The following is a 21146-nucleotide window of genomic DNA, read 5'->3' as shown; positions in this document are numbered from 1 at the left end:
ATCTCAAGTAAATTCTGGACTCTCTTCCCTTTATATAAAGTTTTTGGATTTCTAGAACTGCTTGTCCGCCCTGACTGACTGGAACATCTGGGATTTTTTTGCACATGGGAGGAGGAGGAGGGGAAAAAGGGAATTGTATAGCCTCTGGATATAATCCTCTGCACCTAAGCATCTGATGTTATTTGTAGCCAGGCATTTTTGGTGCAGGGATAAGCGTTCTCCAACTGCTTGCAGAGGAAGACCATTGGGCCTCCTTTCAGGAGCGCTGGTAGGATTTACCAGAGAAAGAATCCTTGAAACTCTGATTTTTGTGGACCACCTCTCCTGCGTTGACAGCATCTTCCATTAAAGTTCCCCCCTCTGTCCCTGGAGGATCTACCTCCTCATGTGTCCTGAAAAGGCCCTTGAGACTTTTTGTACCACAATTTTCTACTACCTTTTTGATTCCTGGAAAAGGATCGTTGGGGGGTGGAAAAACATATGCCCACAGTAAAAAGGGTCTTTCCATCTTTCTTACACCTGGATAAAGTTTCTCTAACTTTTAGGCCAAACTGGCATGATCTGTCAAAGGGTCCATTGATGAATGAAGACTTAAATGGCTCAGCAAAGTCACATAGGCACATCCAGGCATGTCTCCTAATGGCAATACCTGAACCTGCCACTCTGGTGGTCCCTTTGGCTGCATGAGCAATGAGCCTCATGGACGAATTTGACACAGACTCAAGGGATAGCCAAGTGGGAAGCCACCTTTTCTTGGATGTCCTCAGAAATGTTTCCTGCAAGGGTATCCAATAACTCTTTGACCAAGTCCCTCTTAAGTCTGGTAAAATGTGCTAAGAAATTCAAAGACCTTAAGGCAAAGGTCGATGCATAGATCTACTTCCCATATCTGTCCATCGCACCAGACTCTGTTGTGTGGATGGGTAGAGGAGCTCTCTTCTGCCAGTTCCTTCTTTGTGGTTGCTGCCACAACCATGGCATCAGCAGCTAACCCTTTTGCCCAAAACTGTGTGTCTTCAGGGGTGGACAGAATTTTGTCAGGTCTCCTGGGGATAGGCTCAATAGTGTCAGGGGCCTTCCACACCCACAGAGAGATAACTGAATGATCTCATCAGCAGGTGGAGTCACCCAAGAGGTAGAGGGTTGAGAGCCGAAGGCCTGCAGGTACACTGAGTCCTTAGAAGAGGGATTTTGGGACTTTGTCACCCCTCTTTCAATATTTTCAGGATCTCTCCGAAGGAGACATCATCAAGGGGGTGACCATGAGGATCTCTCCCCTTCATCAAAGTTGATTTCTTTGGTGATAGATTCTTCTGGGTAATCCATTCTTCTGGGTAATCCAAGTGCTTCCTCTTGCACTTTCTCTTTTTAGGGACCATTTCAGTGGGGTTATCTGGGGAGGTATCAGAAGAGGAGAGACTTGTTCTCTGGGACTCCTACGGTCTTGGCACCCAGTGACCCAGTGGGAGTGCAGGTTGAATATCTGGGCATGAAGAGGAAAGAGACACTTGCTTTGAAGTGGAGGAGACCGACTGTTTTACATCGCCTCGGAAGCTGCCCCACCCCCGAACAGGGAAGGGACCCTGGAACCAAGAAAGACTGCCTGGGAACCATGGTTACTCCCTGCTACAAAGAGACAGCTTCCGAGACTGAAGCTGGAGCTGAGCTGATCCATGCTGATGCTCCAAGGTGCTGAGAAGGCTCCAAAAAAGTAGGAGTCGACACTCTGCTCCTGGAGCCAACAGGACAGACTCAGCCCAGAGAGGTTTACAAATCTGATTGGACCGAAGACCTCCAAGCGACCTCCAAGCAAGAACTGGTTCTGAAGATAGGGATAGCTCTGATACAGTTTAACTTGGCAATGGGTGGCTCAGAGCCAAGAACTCCAATGCTTCAGATGAAGTCAGAGGAAGAAAAAAAACGGAGGGGTGATGGAAGATTCGGTTGCCATACGCAAGGGAGCTGGAATTGAACAGGTACCTGAGTCTTCTCGCCCAGTGTATCTTATTCACCAGCCTCTCCACATCATCCTCAGTTAAGCTCTTGGTGGAATGGATAGAAAGGGTGGAGGGTGATTTTGACCTTTCTAGAAAAGACAAAAGCAGCCTTCCTGCAAAGGGGGTCAGTAGAGGGTAAATATGAAGTTCTCAGAAGAATCATAATTGATGGCTCCTCAAATTGATTACTAGGTGGCAAAGTAGTCGGCAGTGAAGAAAATGTAACAACGAACAACGAACTGCAGGACCCATATTGCTACACCACAAAATGAAACAACGAAGCCAGTAAAAATTCTTTATTCTCTAGCGCCTCGACCACAGTAAGCCTTCAAGGAGTAACACTTCAAATATTCAGGCAGTTTATATAACACCAGCTACAACCATTAATCATCAATCAAACAATTAAGCAATCAAACAATTAAAAATTAAGTGCAATACATTTCAAAAACATTTCAAACAACACTTCAACAACAGTCTGTATTCAGACCTTTAGGAATCAAAGTGTCGTATTTTAAAATAAAAAATAGTTTCTTTCCTTAGAAGCACATTCTTAATCTTATTTACATTAGATTCACTTATAAAAACTTGTTCCAAGATAGTTGCATTTAAGCTATCACACTTACCACCATGATATTCATGAAAATGTTGAGCTACAGGGCTCTCTAATTTATTTACCCTGATATCCCTCAAGTGTTCCATTAATCTTATCTTAAACATTCTCTTAGTTTGACCAATATAAAACTTATCACATCCACATTTGATAGCATAAATAACTCTCTCAATTCTACAATTATATAGCCCATTTGGTCTAAAACCAATATTATTTATATATGAAAAAAATTAATTATGTATGGGCAACCACTGCATTTCCCACACGATGACATTCCTCTAGCAGCAATGTGATAATACAATTTATCCTCAGGTTTATAAAATCTGGTGTGTACCATCATATCCTTGATGTTTCTACCCCTCTTATAAGAAAAAAATAATTTCATGTCAGTTAAATTATTAAGCTCAACAAATTTTTTTAAAAATTCCCAAAAATGTACTATATATTTTTTAATACTATCACTACAAATATAAGTAGAAACCATAAATAAATTCCCTACATTTTTATGATCAATAACATAATTAGTGCATCTATTTTTTGTAATGATCTTGTATTTTATCTAATATCAAATATCTTTTGAATATCTGATTCAATTAATTTAACATCATATTGTCTTCTTTCAGACATAGTCTAGTACACTGTATTTCCTTCATAAATACATTATCTTCATTACATAAAAGAGAAATTCTCAAAAATTCACCATAAGGTAAGGCTTCAATAATATGTTTCGGGTGACAACTGGTACCCATTAAAAACTCATTTGGCAAATAAAATTTCGTATGGATACTCGTACTAATGTGTTTTCCAACAGTACCTTGTAAGTTAATGTCCAAAAAAGAGACTGTTTGTCCATATTGTAATCCATCAAAAGATATATTGAACCTATTTAGTTGAATGTCATGTATAAAATGTAGTACCAAATGCATACCCCTTCACATAAAACAATCAAATCATCAATAAATCTAAAATAAAATTTCACATATTTCTTAACAAAAGAATCAGTATAAATGCATTCTTGTTCAACCAATCCCATAAAAATATTAGCATACATTGGTGCAAATAGGGCACCCATGGCTGTGCCTTGAATTTGATGAAAAATTTGATTATCAAAATAAAAATAATTATTTTCCAAACAAAATTTCACTAAATCTAAAATATAATATGTAAGAGGATGGTCACCCATCCGTTTATGTAATGCCTCTAATCCAAACACATGTTTAATGTTAGTATAAAGACTCTTCACGTCCAGTGTAATCCAATACATGTTGTCTTTCCATATAACATTTCTTATTTTATTTAAAAAATCAAAAGAGTCTTGTATATAAGAAGGGAGCTTCTGCACTTCCTTTAATAACACCTGATGTAAAATAACCCCCAAATTATGTAGGAAATACTTAGTGGCTGAAACTATAGGTCTACCCGGAGGGTTCATGATATTTTTATGAATCTTGGGTAGGTAATAAAAATAAGCTGGACCAGTGTCTACAATAATCAGCTTATTCTTAACATCAGTTTCAGACCAGTATCCCAATCTCAGGCCCTTCTGTATTAAACATGTATAGTTATTTTTAGCCTGTTCAACAACATCATCACTTACTATGCAATATATTGTTTCATCCCTTAGTAAATCTATACATATTTTTAAATATTGTGTATAATGCATAATTATTATTTTATTCCCTTTATCAGAGGGTTTCACTACCAATTCTTTCTGTTTGGAAAAATTGACTAATTCTAGCCATTCACTTTTAGATAAATTATAATCAACCTGTTTACAATCAAAACTATTCAACAATAAAGTAACCTCAAATTCAACCATCGCTTGAAATCTTTTGATGCCTTCATGTAACAAAAGTTGAACAACAGTGAAGAAAATGTCTGCGCTGATAATTTTGGTGCCAAATATTCCAAATGCTCCTGCATTGAAATATTAGGTGCCGAAAACTTTGTTCTGATAAACTCTGTTCCATAGGTTTCTTCGGGACCAAAGTTTTTGTAGTGGAGTCTTTTGGTTCCAAGGGTTCCAAAGGAACCAAAGACTTGGCCCTTTTTGAGGACAGTGTTGACAGAGTAGAAGGCACCAATATGCTTCTCTTTTTTGGTTTCTCCAAAGCTTTGGAAGAAGAAGAGGAGGAGGAGGAGGAAGAAGGGGAAGACACATCAGTCTTACTCTTGGCTTTCTCAGAACCAGATAAAACCTCACTGAAGACTGATGGAAGCATACCCTTCAAAATAAGTTTGTTTTGTCATTCTACTAGCGCCCTGTGACTGAAACTGACATATTGAGCATCCTTCTTGAAGGTGAACAGGGCCCAAGCAATAGACACACAGCAAGTGAGCGTCTGACATTGGGATTTTGTGCCCGCATTTCTGGCACCTTTTGAATCCAGTGGGGACTTTAGGTTTATCAGCCATACTGAAGAGATTTCAAACTTTTTAACAATAGCGTCAACATTCTAGCTATACCCCCCCCCCACACACACACATGCATGCACACAGGTAGAAAGGCCTCGTAAAAAGGAACACTCACTATAATAAGAAACCTTATTTTTTTAGGTGTGTGGAAGGAAGAAGAAAGGAGAGGACAATGTGAAAAGTAGTGGGTAGATTAATGACTAATACGCTCTCAGCAATAAGGAAGCAGAAACTCTTTCAAAGAAAGTGCAAATATATCAATAAAGCAACACTTGACTCAAGAGCAATGGCGAGCCCATCTGTCATGAAGAGCGGCAAACGAGATATGAGGTAACTAGGAGAGGAGCATTTGTGGGTAAGGGTTAAGCTCGAGAGTTTTTGGCTATCCTGAGCTGTAATAATGGGCGACTCTGTTCCGAGGCTCAGAATCAAACCCCACATGTTGAGGATAAAATGAAAACTTGACAACATCAGATCAATGAACACTGGCTGTTTAGGTCCAGATAACATACCATACTTTTATGATGTGCAACACTGCCATGCTTTTACTCCCTTGTAAACCTATTTATCTTTCACTGAGTTATGTTCCTGAAGGCTGAAGAAGAGCTGCTTTGGGTCTCCCTCCACAAGTGTGGCCCAACTACTGACCCCAAGGACCATAGATCAGTTAGCCTCATAAGCAAAGTAATGGAATTCACAAACAAGGATATTGGCAGATTACATTCTCTTAACCCCAACCACTTTGGGTTAGTGAAAGGCAAATACTGCTTAGAGAAAAGCTGGTTGACTTATTTGAAGGAGCCATTGAGCTGCTAGAGAAAGGCAAGTCAGTACACATCGCCTACCTGGACTTGTCAAAATGTCCTACATTCTGAGATCGTTGAGAAAGTGGTTCAACTAAAAATTAATTCCGTACAGTTTTTATTTTTCAATTTTTTTTCCCTAACAGATTTGTTTGTTTTTCAATTGAATTGTACAGGTTATAGGTCACATTAAAGGTGGGAAAAGTTTTGAAATTATTTATTGTTGTCTCATTTTTTTTATATCACAAGAATCTGGTATTTTAACAGGGGTGTGTACACTTTTTATATCCACTGTGCATAAATATAAAAAAACAAATAGCACTTACTAATAGCACAGTTTGTACCATGTGTTTTAGCATGACTAACCTTTCGTTTTGGTTATCGTTAGCCTGTCTGTGTAGGTATCCGCTTAGAACCTATGTTCTTATTAGGAAGCAAAAACTTCAATATTTGAAGATGTACATAGTTTTGTGTGTTATTCTGAAGTTCATAGGTTTTAAGATGTTTTTTTTTTTTTGGGGGGGGGTTCTGTTTGAGGGTTTTCAAAAAAACAAAGTTATGTAAGACGTGACATAGGCACAAGTGGATATGACATGAAACAACTAAAGGACCAGCCTGCCAAACAGGATATATATGTAACATAAAAGTTGGAACTAGACATTTAGCAAAAGAACAGTTATATGTAAAAGGTAGCAATAATAACTATATAAGAAAATAATGCTTTCTGTAATGTCTTTCTATCTGAATGGTCTTACAGATAAATATAAAAAAGAAAGAGTAGTGAACTATATTAAAAAAATGTAGAGTGTAAATAGCTATGCTACAGGAGACACACATGGAAAGAATTGAACATGTGAATTTGATAAAGAAAGGTTTTCAGGATGGTTATTCAGCAGAATATCTGGGGCAGAGGAAATGAGCAGTACTTATATTAATTGCAAGAGGGGCTCCAATAATGATAGAAGAGGAAAAAACAGATAATGGAAGATACATGGTACTAAGGGGCTACTGGCTAGGGAGGAGGGTTACACTGGCATGCATTTGCATCCCCCCCTAAAACTGCTATAATGGAGCGTAAGAAAATTTTGGGATAAATAATCACCTTTCAACAAGGAATATTACTTATAGGTGGATACTGGAATTTGGTTTGCAACAGTGAAGATGCGTCTGGGGGGCCTAGGAGGGAAAATTATAACAAGGGAGGGTAGATTTTTGAAGAAATTTATGAAAATGTTTGTCATGGAATATGTGAGTTCAGTACTAGGAGTTCAGAGTGAATTTACATATTGCTTACCGAGATACAAAAACTGGGCTAGGCTAGATAGATTTCATGTCTCACAGGAACCTGCGCATTTAATTGAGGGTCTTGTAACCCACCCTATAACTATTTCGGATCATGCACCAATAGTAACTAAAATTAAAACACAGGGTAATGAAATGAAAATCAGACACTGGCACTTTCCCACCTACCGGTTGAAAAGAGAGGAATTTAAGGAATGGGTTGTGGAATTAATTCAGGAGCGACTAGAGAAGATAGATTTGTCTTCTGAAAACATAGCTAAGGAGTGGGATAAAGTTAAAGTGGAGTTTAAAACTAGGTTGGAAATAAAAGAAAGGGAGATATGGTTAAACAGTAACAAGAATTATTTAGAGGGATTGACGAATGTTAAAGTATTGTAAAACGGGGAATCTCTCAGAACAAGAAAAAGAAGCAACTGCAGATTGCTAAACAGAAAATAAGGGATTACCGCGATAATATTCACGAGTTTAGAAAGATTGCTGTTAAGCAACTGTTTTTGATGATAATTCTAGAGCACAAAAACTAGCATAACTCGGGCAACAGAAAGTGGAAAGGGCAGTCACCAAGCTTAGGGAGCATGTAACAAGGAAGATGACGAGACCCTGTAGAAGTATTAGAAATATTTTGGAAATTTTATGCAAATTTGTATAAAGCAGAGAAATATGGGAATCAAGAAAAGGTTCAAATGGAAATGTTTGTGGAAGAATTAAATATGCCAAAGTTAGAGGCAGATGAGTCTGAATTAGGATAGGAAGGGATGAGAGAAAAATGACTATCTATAACCAATCTACAGGAAAGTCCCTAGGAACAGATGGTATCCTGTGGAAATTTGGAAGCTAGGAGGGAAAAAACTCATAAAGATCTGGAAGGTTTTGTTAACAGTAATTTAAGAGGAGGAGAAGTACCAACATCCAGGAAGAAGGTGGTGGTAACAGTAATACCTGAAGAGGGTAAAGATTTATCGGATCCATCTTCATACAGGCCTATTTCAATACTAAACCAAGATTATAAAATGTTTGTCTATAATGGCTAAAAGAATGGCAAAAGTGATACCAAAATTGATAGATATGGATCAGTGTGGTTTTGTGGAGGGAAGGCAAATATTTGACAATATTAACAGAACATTGATGATCCAGAGGGAAGCAGAATGTAAGAAAATACCACTTTTATTGGTAGGTCTTGATGTAGAGAAAGTATTTGACAGAGTAGGCAGGGCAATGGAAGCATTTGCTTTCCCTGGTACCAGTTACAAGGTTGATTAGAAGAATATGTGAGGGATCGGAGGCATGAATTAAAGTGGGCGGGGCCCTCTCTGATAATTTCTGGGTGAGTAGAGGAACCAGGCAGGCTTGTCTGCTTTCCCCTTTGTTGTTTGCATTATATTTAGAACTATTGGCAAAGAAAACAAGGGACTCAGAGATTCAAGGATGTAATTGGTATGGTAGTCAGGAAAAACTGGCTCTATTTGCAGATGATATTATTTTATACATGAAAAACCAGAAATGGACTTTACAGTGTTGTGGAACATATTTAAGGCCATTTCAAATCTTCTCGGGATACAAAATTAATGAAGCTAAACCAAAGGCAATAGCGGTAAGTTGTGTACCCACGCACAAATTGGTCCAACAATATCCATTTTTATGGGGACATGATAAAATGAAGTATTTAAGAGTATGGATTGGAAATGACTCTGTGGTGGCAGCTAAGGATATGTGGGACGAGACTAAACAAAGGACAATACAAAAACTGAGAAACTGGAAGTTTTGTTATATGGATACAAAGATACAAGCCATTAAAATGTTTTTAGTCCCTTTAGTCTTATACACAGGTCAGGCATACTTTTATCAACTGGAGAAATTGGGTATAGCAGTTGAGAGTTGAAGGATTTTATCTGGGAGGGGAAGACATCAAGGGTCAAGTGGGATAAGCTGATTCTACCAATAGAACAAGGTGGACTAGGAGCACCTAATTTGAGGGGGTGTTTTAGAGCAACACAGTTAAGGCTGTTATACGTAGCATAAGCAGAAAACTAAAATTCAAAGTGGAAGGGAATGATGTTGACACAGGGAGGATGCTCAAAAAATAAGGGGAGATTGGGATGTTAGATGCAGACTCCTAAGGAGAACAACCAAAATCATAGAGTATGTTATATTCATGAAATAGCAGGGAATATTCTAAGAACCAAACCGGCATGAGAATGGAGAAAAGAGATTCTGCTGATAGGGATAACTGTGGTTAGGGATACAGATAATAGGAAAGAGGGGGCTGGAATTTATTGGAGAAAACTGACAAAGGAACCAAGGTATTGGGAGCAAATAACTAGAAAGGGAAAGGTAATAGAATAGGAAGAGGCCAAGAATTTATTTGGACTGCAGGTTAGAGATTGCCTTCCCTCTCAAAGATTAGTATCAGAATACAGACAAAGAGAAAGAAATAGGGGGCTCCTAAATGAAAGACCAGCACTGGTAGACTTTTTAATAGCATCTAGAACAGAAGCTGCCATTAAAAAAGTTATAATTAGTAAAGCATATAAAATACTGCATCACAATTATAAGAATCAGAGGAGCTGAGAAAGGATAAGGAAGAGAGATTGGATAAGCAATTCACAGAAACACTGGGAGGTGATTCCCTGCAGACCGCTCTGTTGAAAGTGCTGGGTGAGCAGGTTGGACTGACTGGGGAGATGATTTTTTTGATACTACAGAATTAGAATTGCCTAGACATAGTAAAGCCTTGCTGAGTCTAATTGTGGTGGGTGCCAAAAAACAATTACTAGAAAATGAAAATCAAAGTGTAGACCAACTTTACTAGAAGTAGTGAGTATAACAACAGAGATGAGACAACTTGAATTAGGATTTTTAGAAGAGGGAAGCAGCAAACTACATAGGAAAAATGGGCATTGTGGGAACAGTGTATGCAGAGCAGGAACGAGGTGTAAGAGGCAGGATTTGAATGAACCATATAATGCTTAACTGACAATGACCGGATAGTTTTATAAGTGATGTATAATATTTACAACTACAGTTGTTTCAATGGTATCTGTGATGTAAATGGTTTCCAACTACACTGATATTATTTTGTCTGGTTTTCATTTATATATTTATGCTATTTAATTGGCTATGCCCTTGTATTCCTCCTAACTAATATTCTTCCTATTTTTTCCCCACTCATCTCACACATGGTAGCCCAAATAGTGCTCATCCCTCATACGGCTTTCCCACTGTCTGTCTTTTCTTTATTATCTTTGTTCCTTCGGATGACCTAACTTGTAAAAGTATTCCTGTACGCCTGAAACCTTTTACTTATTTAAAGTTTGATGACCAGGGAAGTGGAGGCCCGCGGAGAAAAGATCCTCAATATTGTAAGTTACATGTCAAAGTTTACAAACGATATAATTCATACAGAAAATTAACATTTTCAGATTAGATGCACAATATTTGCAAGTCACATATTGTAAAAAGGAGGACATGGTTAAATACAGAAAATAAACATTTAAATAATAGTAAAATATGTTATGAGCTCCTTGTAGGTTAAACATTTTAAAATATATAGCTACTAGGCATTTGTAGGTTAGGAGAACATTGTGTATGGAGAAATAACAGTAAATATGTAAAGGAAAGTATAGTACATCAGATATTAGAGAAAAATTAGTTTCTGGTGGGGAAGGGATATATAGTTTTGGGAGAAATGAAACAATATTAATGGTAACTGGAGAAGATATCAGTGCAAGGTAGAAAGAGGGGGGGGGGTTATGTTAGAGCATGACAAGGGCATTCCCATTTGGAAGATAGATGGGAGAGTAGCTGCGATTTGAAATTTGTATGGTTAGGTAGATTGTGTAGGTGTGGGGGGAGAGAGTTCCACTTTTTTGGCTAAGGAGTAGGAGAGTAGTAGTTGGCCAGGAGGCCGTGCTGGTTTGTGGACCTGAAGGAAATTTTGGTGTGTGGATCTGAGTGAGCGGTTGGGTACGTAGCATTTTAAGGAAGCAGTGAGAGATGGGCAGTTGCCAAGTTTAAAGATGAGCTTGTGTGCAGTGGTGAGTTGTAGGTAACTGAGGTAGTTGGGTAGCTCAAACCAGTTTAGGGTGAGGAGGGAGTGGCAGTGGTGGGACAAGTTTTTTTGAGTTGGCTGCAAATTTAGTGATCTTGTGGTAGCAGGATTCGAGTTTGGATCTTAGGCTGAGATGGAGATTGGTGATCAGAGGAGCACCATACATAAGAGAAGGTAGTAGGAAGGTGGGGATACAAGAGTTTGGCAGGTAGAGGGGCTGAGGAAGCGGTTGTGCCTATAGAGGAGACCTATCTTCTGGTGGGTTTTCTTGATTGCAGAGTGGATGTGGGTATCTAATTTTAGTTCTTCATCAGTGATAATGCCGAGAAGCTTGGTGTTGGGAACAATTTCAAGGGGGGATGTTGTTTTGGCTCTGTATGGAGCATGACGTTTTATCAATGCTGGAGTTTTTGGTGGGGAAAAAATCATTAGTTTGGTTTTATTTGGATTTAGAGCTAGATGGTTGGACTGCATCCAGGTTTCTGTTTTGGAGAAAGCTAGTTGGGTTTTTGTTAGGAGCTTTGAGGGGGAGAAGGCTGAGCAGATGATAGTAGAGTCATCTGCATATTGAATGACGGATGATTCTGGGATGGAGTGGTGAAAGTTGTTAATGAATAGGTTAAAGAGTGGAGGGCCAAGAACTGAACCTTGTGGGACACCTGTGGGTGTAGGAAGGAAGGGGGAGGTTAAAGTTTTCCACTGGACAGCTTGTTGGCATTTGGACAAGTAGCTGAAAACCCAGGCTATGGTGCTGGGCAAGAGTTGTAGGGTGGAGAGTTGGGATATAAGTAGGATGTGGGAGATGGTGTCAAAGGCCTTTGACAGATCTAGGAATAGTGTGGATACGAATTGGCCTTGGTCGCGTTCAAGGTTGATGGTTTCAAGAAAGGAAAGAAGGGCAGTCATAGTGCTGTAGCCAGGGTGGAAGCCATGTTGGGTAAAGGAGATTGTTTTGGGTTAGGCGTGGCATGAGTTGTGCTTGGATAGATTTCTGGAGTATTTTAGAAAGAGGGGAAAGGATGGCAATAGGGCTGAAGTTGGTGGTATTAGTATTTTTGCCTCCTTTGCATAGGGGGATGATGCAAGCATGTCACCAGATATAAGGGACGTATGATTCTTGTATGGATCTATTTATAAGAATAAAGATGGGATAGGCTATGCTGTCCGCAGATTGTTTGAGGAAGGTGGGTGGAAGGTTGTTGGGTGCATTGCGACAGGATTTCAGTTTTAGGAGAAGTCTTTTTATAATGCTTCTAGGAATGGGGGTAAGGCAGAGGATGTGGAGGAGGGTAGGTGATTGGGGTGGTGGTAGGGGCAGGAGAGGGTGAAGCTGGAGGAGGGGGGTGAGAATGAGGTAGATAGTTTAGCTATGCATTCTATGAAGAATTAATTGAACTGGCTGGCAGTTTCAAGGTTGGGGATGTTGGGGTTTGGGCAAGGGTTATCCTTGTTGCCAGGATGCAGGATGGATGAGATGGAGTCCCAGAATTTTTTTGGATTTGTTGAGTGCAAGGACTGGAGATTAGAGTGGTGGGCTTTGCATTCTTTTGTTAGCTTTTTTGTGGAGTTTCGTAGTTGCTTAAAGTCTAGGAGGGTGTTGGAGTTTTTATGTTTTTGATGGTTTCCATTTTTTCTCTCTTTGTTGCATGGCTAGTTTAGTTTCTTTTGATAACCATGGGCAAGGATTGGTTTTGATGTGTTTGGTTCGGGGGGGCTTACTGGTTGAGGAGGGTTAGGAATGAGTGGTTAAATTAGGATATGGCATTATCTTGAGGAAGGGTTTTTAGAGGGGACCAGTGAGTATGTTTTAGGCATTCTGAGAAGGTTTGAGGGTTGAAAGAGGAGAGGTTGCGGGTATGGATGTAATGATGTTTTTGAAGGGGGAGATGGGAGACTGTCAGCAAAGACTAGTAGGTGCTCGCTGAGAGGATCAGATGATGTTCTGGCTTTGGAGACAAGGTTTGGGTGAGTTGTTAGGATCCCGTCAGTGATAGATCCAGAGGTACCATCTTTATTTGATTTAGTTGGAGAGTGTATTAGTTGGGAGAAGTTGTAAATGTTGATTGTGTGAGAAGGGGCTTCAGAGTTAATCGTGGTCCAGTTGATGTTGGTATCACCGAGTATATAGGTTTCATTTTTTCTGTTGGAGGAGAACCAGGATAGGATATTTTCCAAGTGTTTTGATGTTATCATCAGGTAGAATATATAGGGCAGCAATGCATATGGACTTGTGGTTGTTAATTTTTATTAAACCTATTATAATTTCAGCGTTGGCAAAGGTTGGTATATTTAGGGAGTTATGGTAAGTTAGGAGGGGAAGATTATAGCTACTCCACCTTTTTGTGGGCCCTGTCATTGCGAATGATTTTGAAACCTGGTGGTAGGATTTTCGCTATCTTTTATATAGGATTTGAGCCAGGTTTCAGAAATTGCAGTTATGTTGGAGTGGTTGTGGGAGACCCAGGCATGGAGGTTAGGGATTTTGTTTTTAAGGCTCTGTGCATTGTGTGCTGAGGCAAATGGACTTTTTTGTGGGTTGAGTAGAAGGTTTAGTGAGATTAGTGCTTGAGATCGGTCCGGGGTTGGGGTCGATGTCACCGGCAAGTGAGAGAGAGATATGGTGTAGTAGAAGGGGTGAGGTAGTGTGTTGGGTAAGAGTAGCTAGGGTTGTGTGAGACTGGTCATTTTCTGGAATGAAATTTAAGAGAGGTGTACAGAGGGGGTGGTTTGGGAGGAGTTTAGGTTTGAATAGATAGGTTGGGTTAGAGGCAGAGTTCATGAGAGATGAATGAGTAGGATGGGAAGTGAGGTTGATGGAATGATGTAGTAGAGTGTGTGTGTGAGTTATGACAAGGGTTGGGAAAAGTGTGAGATAGGTCATTGTATTTCTGTTATATGTTGCTGTAATATTTTTGTTAAACTTATTTACGTAATGTTAGCAATGTACTATTTAAAGTTAACTGCTTGTACCTTAATAAAACGTTCTTTTTGTTGTGGAGCTTTTCTCCCTTGGTCTCCGCTGAAAACATTTTTTTTTTCGACCCAGTCAGACACTACCCGATTAACAAATGTAAATAAATAAAATAAATATAAGTGTAAGATTGCCTTTGTCATATGTGTAAATTTAATAAAGATTTTTCTGGGGGAAAAACAGCTATAGACACTTGTAATAGAAACCTTAAAAGACATAACAAACAAGTTCCTTCCTTACCAAATACAGCCAAGTCTTAATTCCTCACAACCTGTCATCATCTTCCCAACTGTACACAGTAGCAACTTATATCCCAACATTCGAGTTTAGACAGATTTCTGAAAAACCCTTTTGAACCTCAGTGAGAGTAGCAGTGCATCCTTCTCTAAGCTGCATCCAGCCTTCCTTAAAGTGGTAGCTGCTCGTATTGCAGAATCCCTCTCTCATGTAGAACTTGTCGTTTACTTCAGGGCTTCTCCCTACCCATTTCTGTTCCCAAGAAACACCATGCCAAAGAGTGCAAGGATTTATGGCTAGTAGTCAGCCTTTGCCCACTTAACAAGTATTTTTGAAAAAATATGTATAACAAAGTCCTAGACCACATTAACAAATGTGGACATCTATATAATGCCCAACATGGCTTCCTCAACTCCTTCAGTACGATGACTGCCCAATACACAGCTACTAACCAAATCTTCAATAATATGGATGAGTCTACATTAACAGGTAGACTATTCATAGACGTAACCAAAGCATTTGAAACTGTCACCCATAACCTCCTCCTTCATAAACTAAGCAGGCTCAACTTGGAACCCAAACATTATAGTTCCAAAGTTACCTGCACGACAGATCATCCTAGGTTAACTCAAAGAATCCTTTCTCAAACCAAGACTACTTCAACACAGGAGTACCTCAAGGTTTGTTTCTGAGTTCATAGGTTGGTACTAGGCTATCAGCCCTAGGGCCTATACAAGCCTAGCCATAACAATTCCTGGCCCCACATTATTTTTGTTACGGACCCCTGTCTAGCAGGGCGACTGACCCTCCCTGAATTATTTTCCTGCTTGACATCTGGGAGTCTCTGGGAGGAACCTATCCCTCCAGCATGTTTTGTTTATTGTGATGTCCAACAGCTCTGGGTTTGACATGACCTTGTATGTTACAGAGACAGAGTATAGCTGGAGTTTTAGTTGTTGCAGATGTCTTGAGGTACATACCAAATGGGGTGTTGTATTCTATAATGGGTCTAATGAGGGATGAGTACAGTGGGACAATGACCTCCTTTTTCTGGATGAAAAGCCCTTTGATGAGGTGTGCCACATAGAAGGATTTCCTGACTGTTGTATGTGGTTATCGATTCATGGATACATGTTTTTCCCAAAGGATATGGCTCTGGCACCACCACATCATTTGGGGATTCAATGGCTCCCAGTTTGCAGTCATCTGCAAACTTTGTTAGCTAGAGTCCCTTAGTGTTGACAAGTAGATGCCAAACTGAACCCCTGAGCCTCCTTCCTTGCATTTCTCATTTATCATCAGTAATCTCACCAGTGACCTTCCCAATTTAAACTTCCACAGCTCCAGCTGAAACTTTGTAGCTGACCCATAACGAGTTTCCTGTCACTAAAATCTAGCTTCATGATCTTTGGAACACCTCAAAAGATTCCCAGGAACACTAGTATTATTGTTTTAGACACAAAGAGCAACTTTCCAAATGTGACTGAACAAAGATAACTTGGCCTTGTTTTTAACCCCTTACTGTCCTATAAACGCACATTCGTTATTATAAGTAAAGCACCCTCACAGTTAACATTGCTCAATAAATATCCCACTCACTCCACCATGGAACATATAATTCCAAGAACTGAATATGATCTTTCAAAAGTAACTTTCCACACAAGTGCAAATACACAAAAAATACAAACAAGAATTAACAAAATCTGCAGAGTTATGTTACTTGCTGACTAGAGAATGCATCATTGATTACTAATGACTACAGTGAATGAAAGAACAGTCTTACTACTGTCTCCCCAGATCTTTAAAATAATCAAGTTGGGCCACTGCCCCCATAAAAATGCAAGGTGCATATTGGAAGCCACATCTATGCAGTGAGGGATATAAGGCTGTGGGTGAAAGGGCATTTGCAAACTTGCACCTGTCTGGAGCCAACTCCTAACAGAAATCAGGCAAGAAGTAATTTACGCCTGTTCAAAAGCAAGCTGAAAAAGTCCCTTCTTAAGGAATGTGTCTTTAGTTCTACAAAGAAAAGAGTTAAGCATACAAAGGAAATAATAAAAGAAAAGCACAAAGTGAACGTACTTTACCGTGGAAAAACTTTTATAGATCCACAACATAAAAACCACATTAAGGGCTTTCATCTGTCACTTGCACTTCAGCAGAATATAATGTGGTCACATAAAACAACAGAATAAATAGTCACAAAAAAGTCCTCCAAAAATCCAACTGAATGACAAGTCAAATTGAATAACTGGAAAACAGATGCAATTAAAAACAAAATGAGTAAAACATTTAACGTGACACTGTCCCAGTAAGGTGAGCCAAGGCAATAAAATCCTACAAGTCATGTTGAAAATCAATCTAAAACAAAATAACAATTACCCATAGGAAAAATCAGTGTTATAAGCATGCAAAACTAAACCAGAATAAATTTTAGCAAAAAAATTGCAGTGAAAATTACAAATAAAATCACAAGAATAAGGAATCCCTTAGATGCAAACCACTTCCAATGAGCATCATGGCTGTTCATGGAATCTAACTTCAGTTACCATCTAAGCTCCTCCTATTCTAAAATATCTTACCAGGACCCCCCCTCCCCGGGCTATGTCATCAGTGCTGTCCAACGCATAAAACTTAAAGGAATGGGTTGTGTTCTCTGTAATGTGTGTAAACAGGGCATTATTCAAGTTATTTTTCCCAATGTCATACATATATTGGTATGTTCTCATCTTTAAAGTTCTTTTCAGTTTTACCTATTAAAAATCCAGGGCAAGATTGACATTAGGCAACATAAACTACCCTGGTGCTTAACAATAATATTTCTGTTTCAAATAAACTTTTCCATAGTTCGCTATATCAAATGGAGCTCCTTCCAAATCTGCATTGTTACAGCTCCCATATTTCCTCATGTGCCCATGTTCAAAACTCATGTTCTCCCTCTCTAAAAGGGATTTGAAAGAGACAAACTTCTTGTAAACAAAAGAAGGGGATGGGCCTAAAATATCAAATTGCTCATCCCCCATTTTGAACACATTCCAGTTTTTATGAATCACTGTATTCATTTCTTTAGCATCTAGATTATACGTTAAGATCCATAGCCCTGCCATAGGTTTCCCCTGGTCTGGGAGATTTTTCACTGCAGAAAAAAGGTTCACCCTTACCCAGTATGAAAAAAAAATGGGTGCGAATACAGATTGTTCACATTTGAGAATCACCTCCCTCATAATACCTTGAACGAAATTAGTAATACAGTTAATCACGTTGTTCAAACATTTTTTTTAACTTGCTGGTTTCTTGTAAAAAAACATGTTGAGAAATAGTGTGCGAGTCTAATCATTTAGTCTTTTACAATGGCTCTTTTTTGTGCCCAGGATGTCAGCTGTTAAAATGCAGCAATGAGTTTGAATATGTGAGCTTTCTATAAATGTTAGACTTAAAACGCTTCAGCAAACTATTTTTGGTAACAGTAACATCCAAATAATTAATAAAGTTAAAAGAAGTATTAATGGTAAACTTCAGAAAAGAAGTGCTGTTACTCTGGTAACAGAAAAGTTGTTGTAGACCCTCAAGGCTCCCTTTCCGAAAAATGGCTATATCATTAAGGTAGCATCCATACAAAGGGCACAGCTCAAAAAAGGGGGGGTCAGTAACATATCTGAATTCCCATTCAGCCAAGACTAGATTGGCAAAGACTGTGGGGCATGCAGTCCCCAGGGCTACACCAGTACTTTGCTTGAATAGTTGTCCCTCAAAATAAATAAAATTGTTTTTAAGGATAACTTCCATAAGGTCAGTGAGTAGTTTGATTTTGGTGTGATCAAAATTACTGTTCTTGCATAAGTAATTGTCAAACCATTTCAGCCTGAGGTCGTTGAGAATAACTGAAAAAAGATTAATGACATCCAGTGTTGCAAAAATGATATCCTCACTGTACAAATCATTGGGCACTCTACTGAGGAAGTCCCAAGAATCTTTGTAGAAGTCAGGTATTTTCTTCACGACACTGTTCATATGATGGTCTATAAAATGGGCTATCGTAAAAGTTTTTCAAAATTTTGCATCAGCAATAGGCCTGAGGGTCTGAGGGGGTGGGTCAAGTAAGGTTTGGTATGCCAAAAATTGTGGGGGTTCTTGTATTAATAACTTCAAGCACATTGCTACACTAATTGATGCTGTATGTAATAATAATTGTGCAATCACTTTTTTGTTCCTCAATATGCATTTAATTATTTTTGCTGGTTTAACATCAAAACCTGTATTATAATTAATGTGCTATTTTTAACAAGTGTGATGTCCTTGAATATTTTTGTAGTGGCAGCTGTAAAGCAAAAAGCATTTTCAATTACATGCTGCCAACCCACTTTTGTGGGAAGATGTCACTGTCAAGTTCTGCGCATTCATTGTAAGTCTGCACTTGTCATTCTCTGTTGGCATAGTATTTATCATCTCAAAATATTTGTTTTCAACTGAATTTTGCTGTTATTTATTTGATGTAATAAATTGTTGCTCTTATCAGTCTAGGTTGTAGCTGAAAATGGTCTGGTGACCAACCCACCCAGTTATTAAATGTCATAAAATAAAAAAAATATATAAATAAATACACATCAGGCAGAGTAGCACCATTGCCATCTTCAAGATAAGCCTGGATAACTCGAGGGGCAGTCTTAAAGTCCCCCCTAATCTGTGTTATGTTGCTCTACTTGAGGCTGGAGGGAACATTTAAATGTGATTTATTGGCTAGCTTTGTAATGTTCGGCAGACTGATTACCTAGTACATGCCTGTGAACCTAATTAAAACAGTACAGTTGAATGCTGTCTTCATTGTTTGGAGGACTGAGCCCTGGTAGTATTCCAGTTCTTCCAGATTCTGCTAGTAGCCTGGCTTTTGGAGGAGTCAGTTGGTGGGAAGGAAGCAGCTGCTGCTGGCTTACCCATCCTGGTGGGCGAAGAAAAAATGCATGTCTTAAGGGGTGCATCTTGCTGCACACTCCTTTGGTGGAGACCCAGAGTACCTGGCAGAAACAGTTGCTGCTCAGCAAAGGAGGGCTGCTGAAGAATTAGACATGTTGAGTCTGAGACAGAATATCACTGTATGTCACCCCCACAGCTGTATTTGGTATGTGTGTGTGTGGGGGGAGAGTTAGGCATGTGAGCATTCTGATGGAGAGCTTTAGCTTAGCTCCCCCATGCCCACCCAAAAACAAAGTGGATACATGCAAGGCAGAGTGGGAGAATGAAGGGGTCCATTAGTCAGTGGGATGTATCCAAAAGAAAAAAAAAGTGTGAAATACTCACCATAATAAGAAGCTTCTTGAGAGACTTTTTATGGGTTTATGTTGTTCTTCCTTTCCCTTTTCTGTCTGTTTTTAGCAGATTTTATTTGTACAAGGTTTAGTTTTATAAGTGCTTTGGAGCTATTCTTGGTGGATTCTTGGGAGGCCTAAAGCCTGCACACTGTAACACCAATGTTTATACAGTATATGAGATGAGGACTTGTGCATAAGAATCTCATTGTCTGAAAACAGTGTGTGAAAGGCTAATGAATTAGTAAAGGGGGGGGGGACTATAACTGGTGTAAGAATTTGTTATTCTTGAATATGTACTATTAAAGAGACTCAGTCACACAACTGATAAGTTTATTTCTGGTGGGAAGGGCATGAGATGATGCCTGTAAGATTGCAGTGTGTGTGTGTGTGTGTGTGTGTGTGTGTGTGTGTGTGTATTTATTCATACAACTTCTCTGGATACCATTGACCTTTCGATGTGGACATTGTTTCTAGAAAGAACAGCTTTGCATCATCATGTGATACGTTTAGAATGGTAGAAAGATTGAACTAGTTACCTCTTTAAGTGAGAGATTACTGTGATCAAGAAGAGGAGTGACAGCCCCACGTTCTACCTGTGTTAGGTAGAAGGTCTCCAGAAATACCTGGCTCCTGTACAGAAGGTGGTTCATTGGAGATGTGTTTTGAATCTGAGGCAGGTTGCTATCTGATGTCTCTAGACAGTATTGCATGTTGTCTCAGAGATGAGATCTGTTTTTTGAAGTGAGATGTGCAGGAAGCCATATTAGCATTTAGCTAGGGCCACAGTACTGTTGAACAGTGTTCTGTTTTAGGCAGGTGGCACCGTACCATAACAATGGTACTCTGTTGATGCCTTTCAGTTTACTCTGGCATCTGCATGGATTAGCATTTCTTAAGCTAAGAGATCTTTTTCAGAGATTTCCTTCAAAAGTTCATGTATACATGAAATTCATTGGCGAGTCCTTGTTTTCCTCGTGGGTGGGCTTATGTAGTAATCTGCTTTCATTGTTGCTCACTTTGTCTGTAGTCATTATAATGTGCTGTTTGTCTACCACTGTGCCCATTTGTTTTGCTGTATTTTTGGGCTGTTGCTGATTTTTGGAATATTTTCACAGAAGCACCATTTACCAGACACCGTTATTGTGCTGTAGCCTTTTGTTGGCTCAGATGTATTAGACTATTGTTTTTTGAAGTATGAGAAGAGCTTTAGTTCTAGCTGATAAATTACATTATTTTTTTCTTTCTTTTGTTTTCCTACAGATATCCCCTGCACTTCTTTCCAGGACCAGCTGGTAACCAAAGAAGGCAATGATCTCTATCACTGTGTGATATATCTAGCACCTGGGGATTACCACTGCTTCCACTCGCCCACGGACTGGAAGGTCTACCACAGACGCCATTTTCCAGGTAATGAAAATTAAATCCCAGCAGAGATGTATGTGTCTGCTTAAGTCGGA

The 21146-nt window shown here is 39.2% G+C and overlaps 1 protein-coding gene across 2 annotated transcripts in view; it reads left to right on the top strand.

Moving 5' to 3' along the window:
• PISD (phosphatidylserine decarboxylase) overlaps nucleotides 1–21146 on the top strand; it is a 318298-nt gene that overhangs the window by 253485 nt on the left and 43667 nt on the right. For both annotated transcript variants that reach the window (XM_044068852.1, XM_044068853.1), the window contains one exon: nucleotides 20950–21096. In XM_044068852.1, coding sequence (XP_043924787.1) covers nucleotides 20950–21096 — 147 coding nt within the window. The remainder of the gene's footprint in view (nucleotides 1–20949; nucleotides 21097–21146) is intronic.

Source organism: Protopterus annectens, chromosome 4.part0 (assembly GCF_019279795.1).
Source record: "Protopterus annectens isolate FY-2018-M chromosome 4.part0, PAN1.0, whole genome shotgun sequence".
Taxonomy (NCBI): Eukaryota; Metazoa; Chordata; order Ceratodontiformes; family Protopteridae; genus Protopterus; species Protopterus annectens.
The sequence above is the reverse complement of the archived record's forward strand: the minus strand, read 5'-3'. Positions and strand labels throughout refer to the sequence as shown.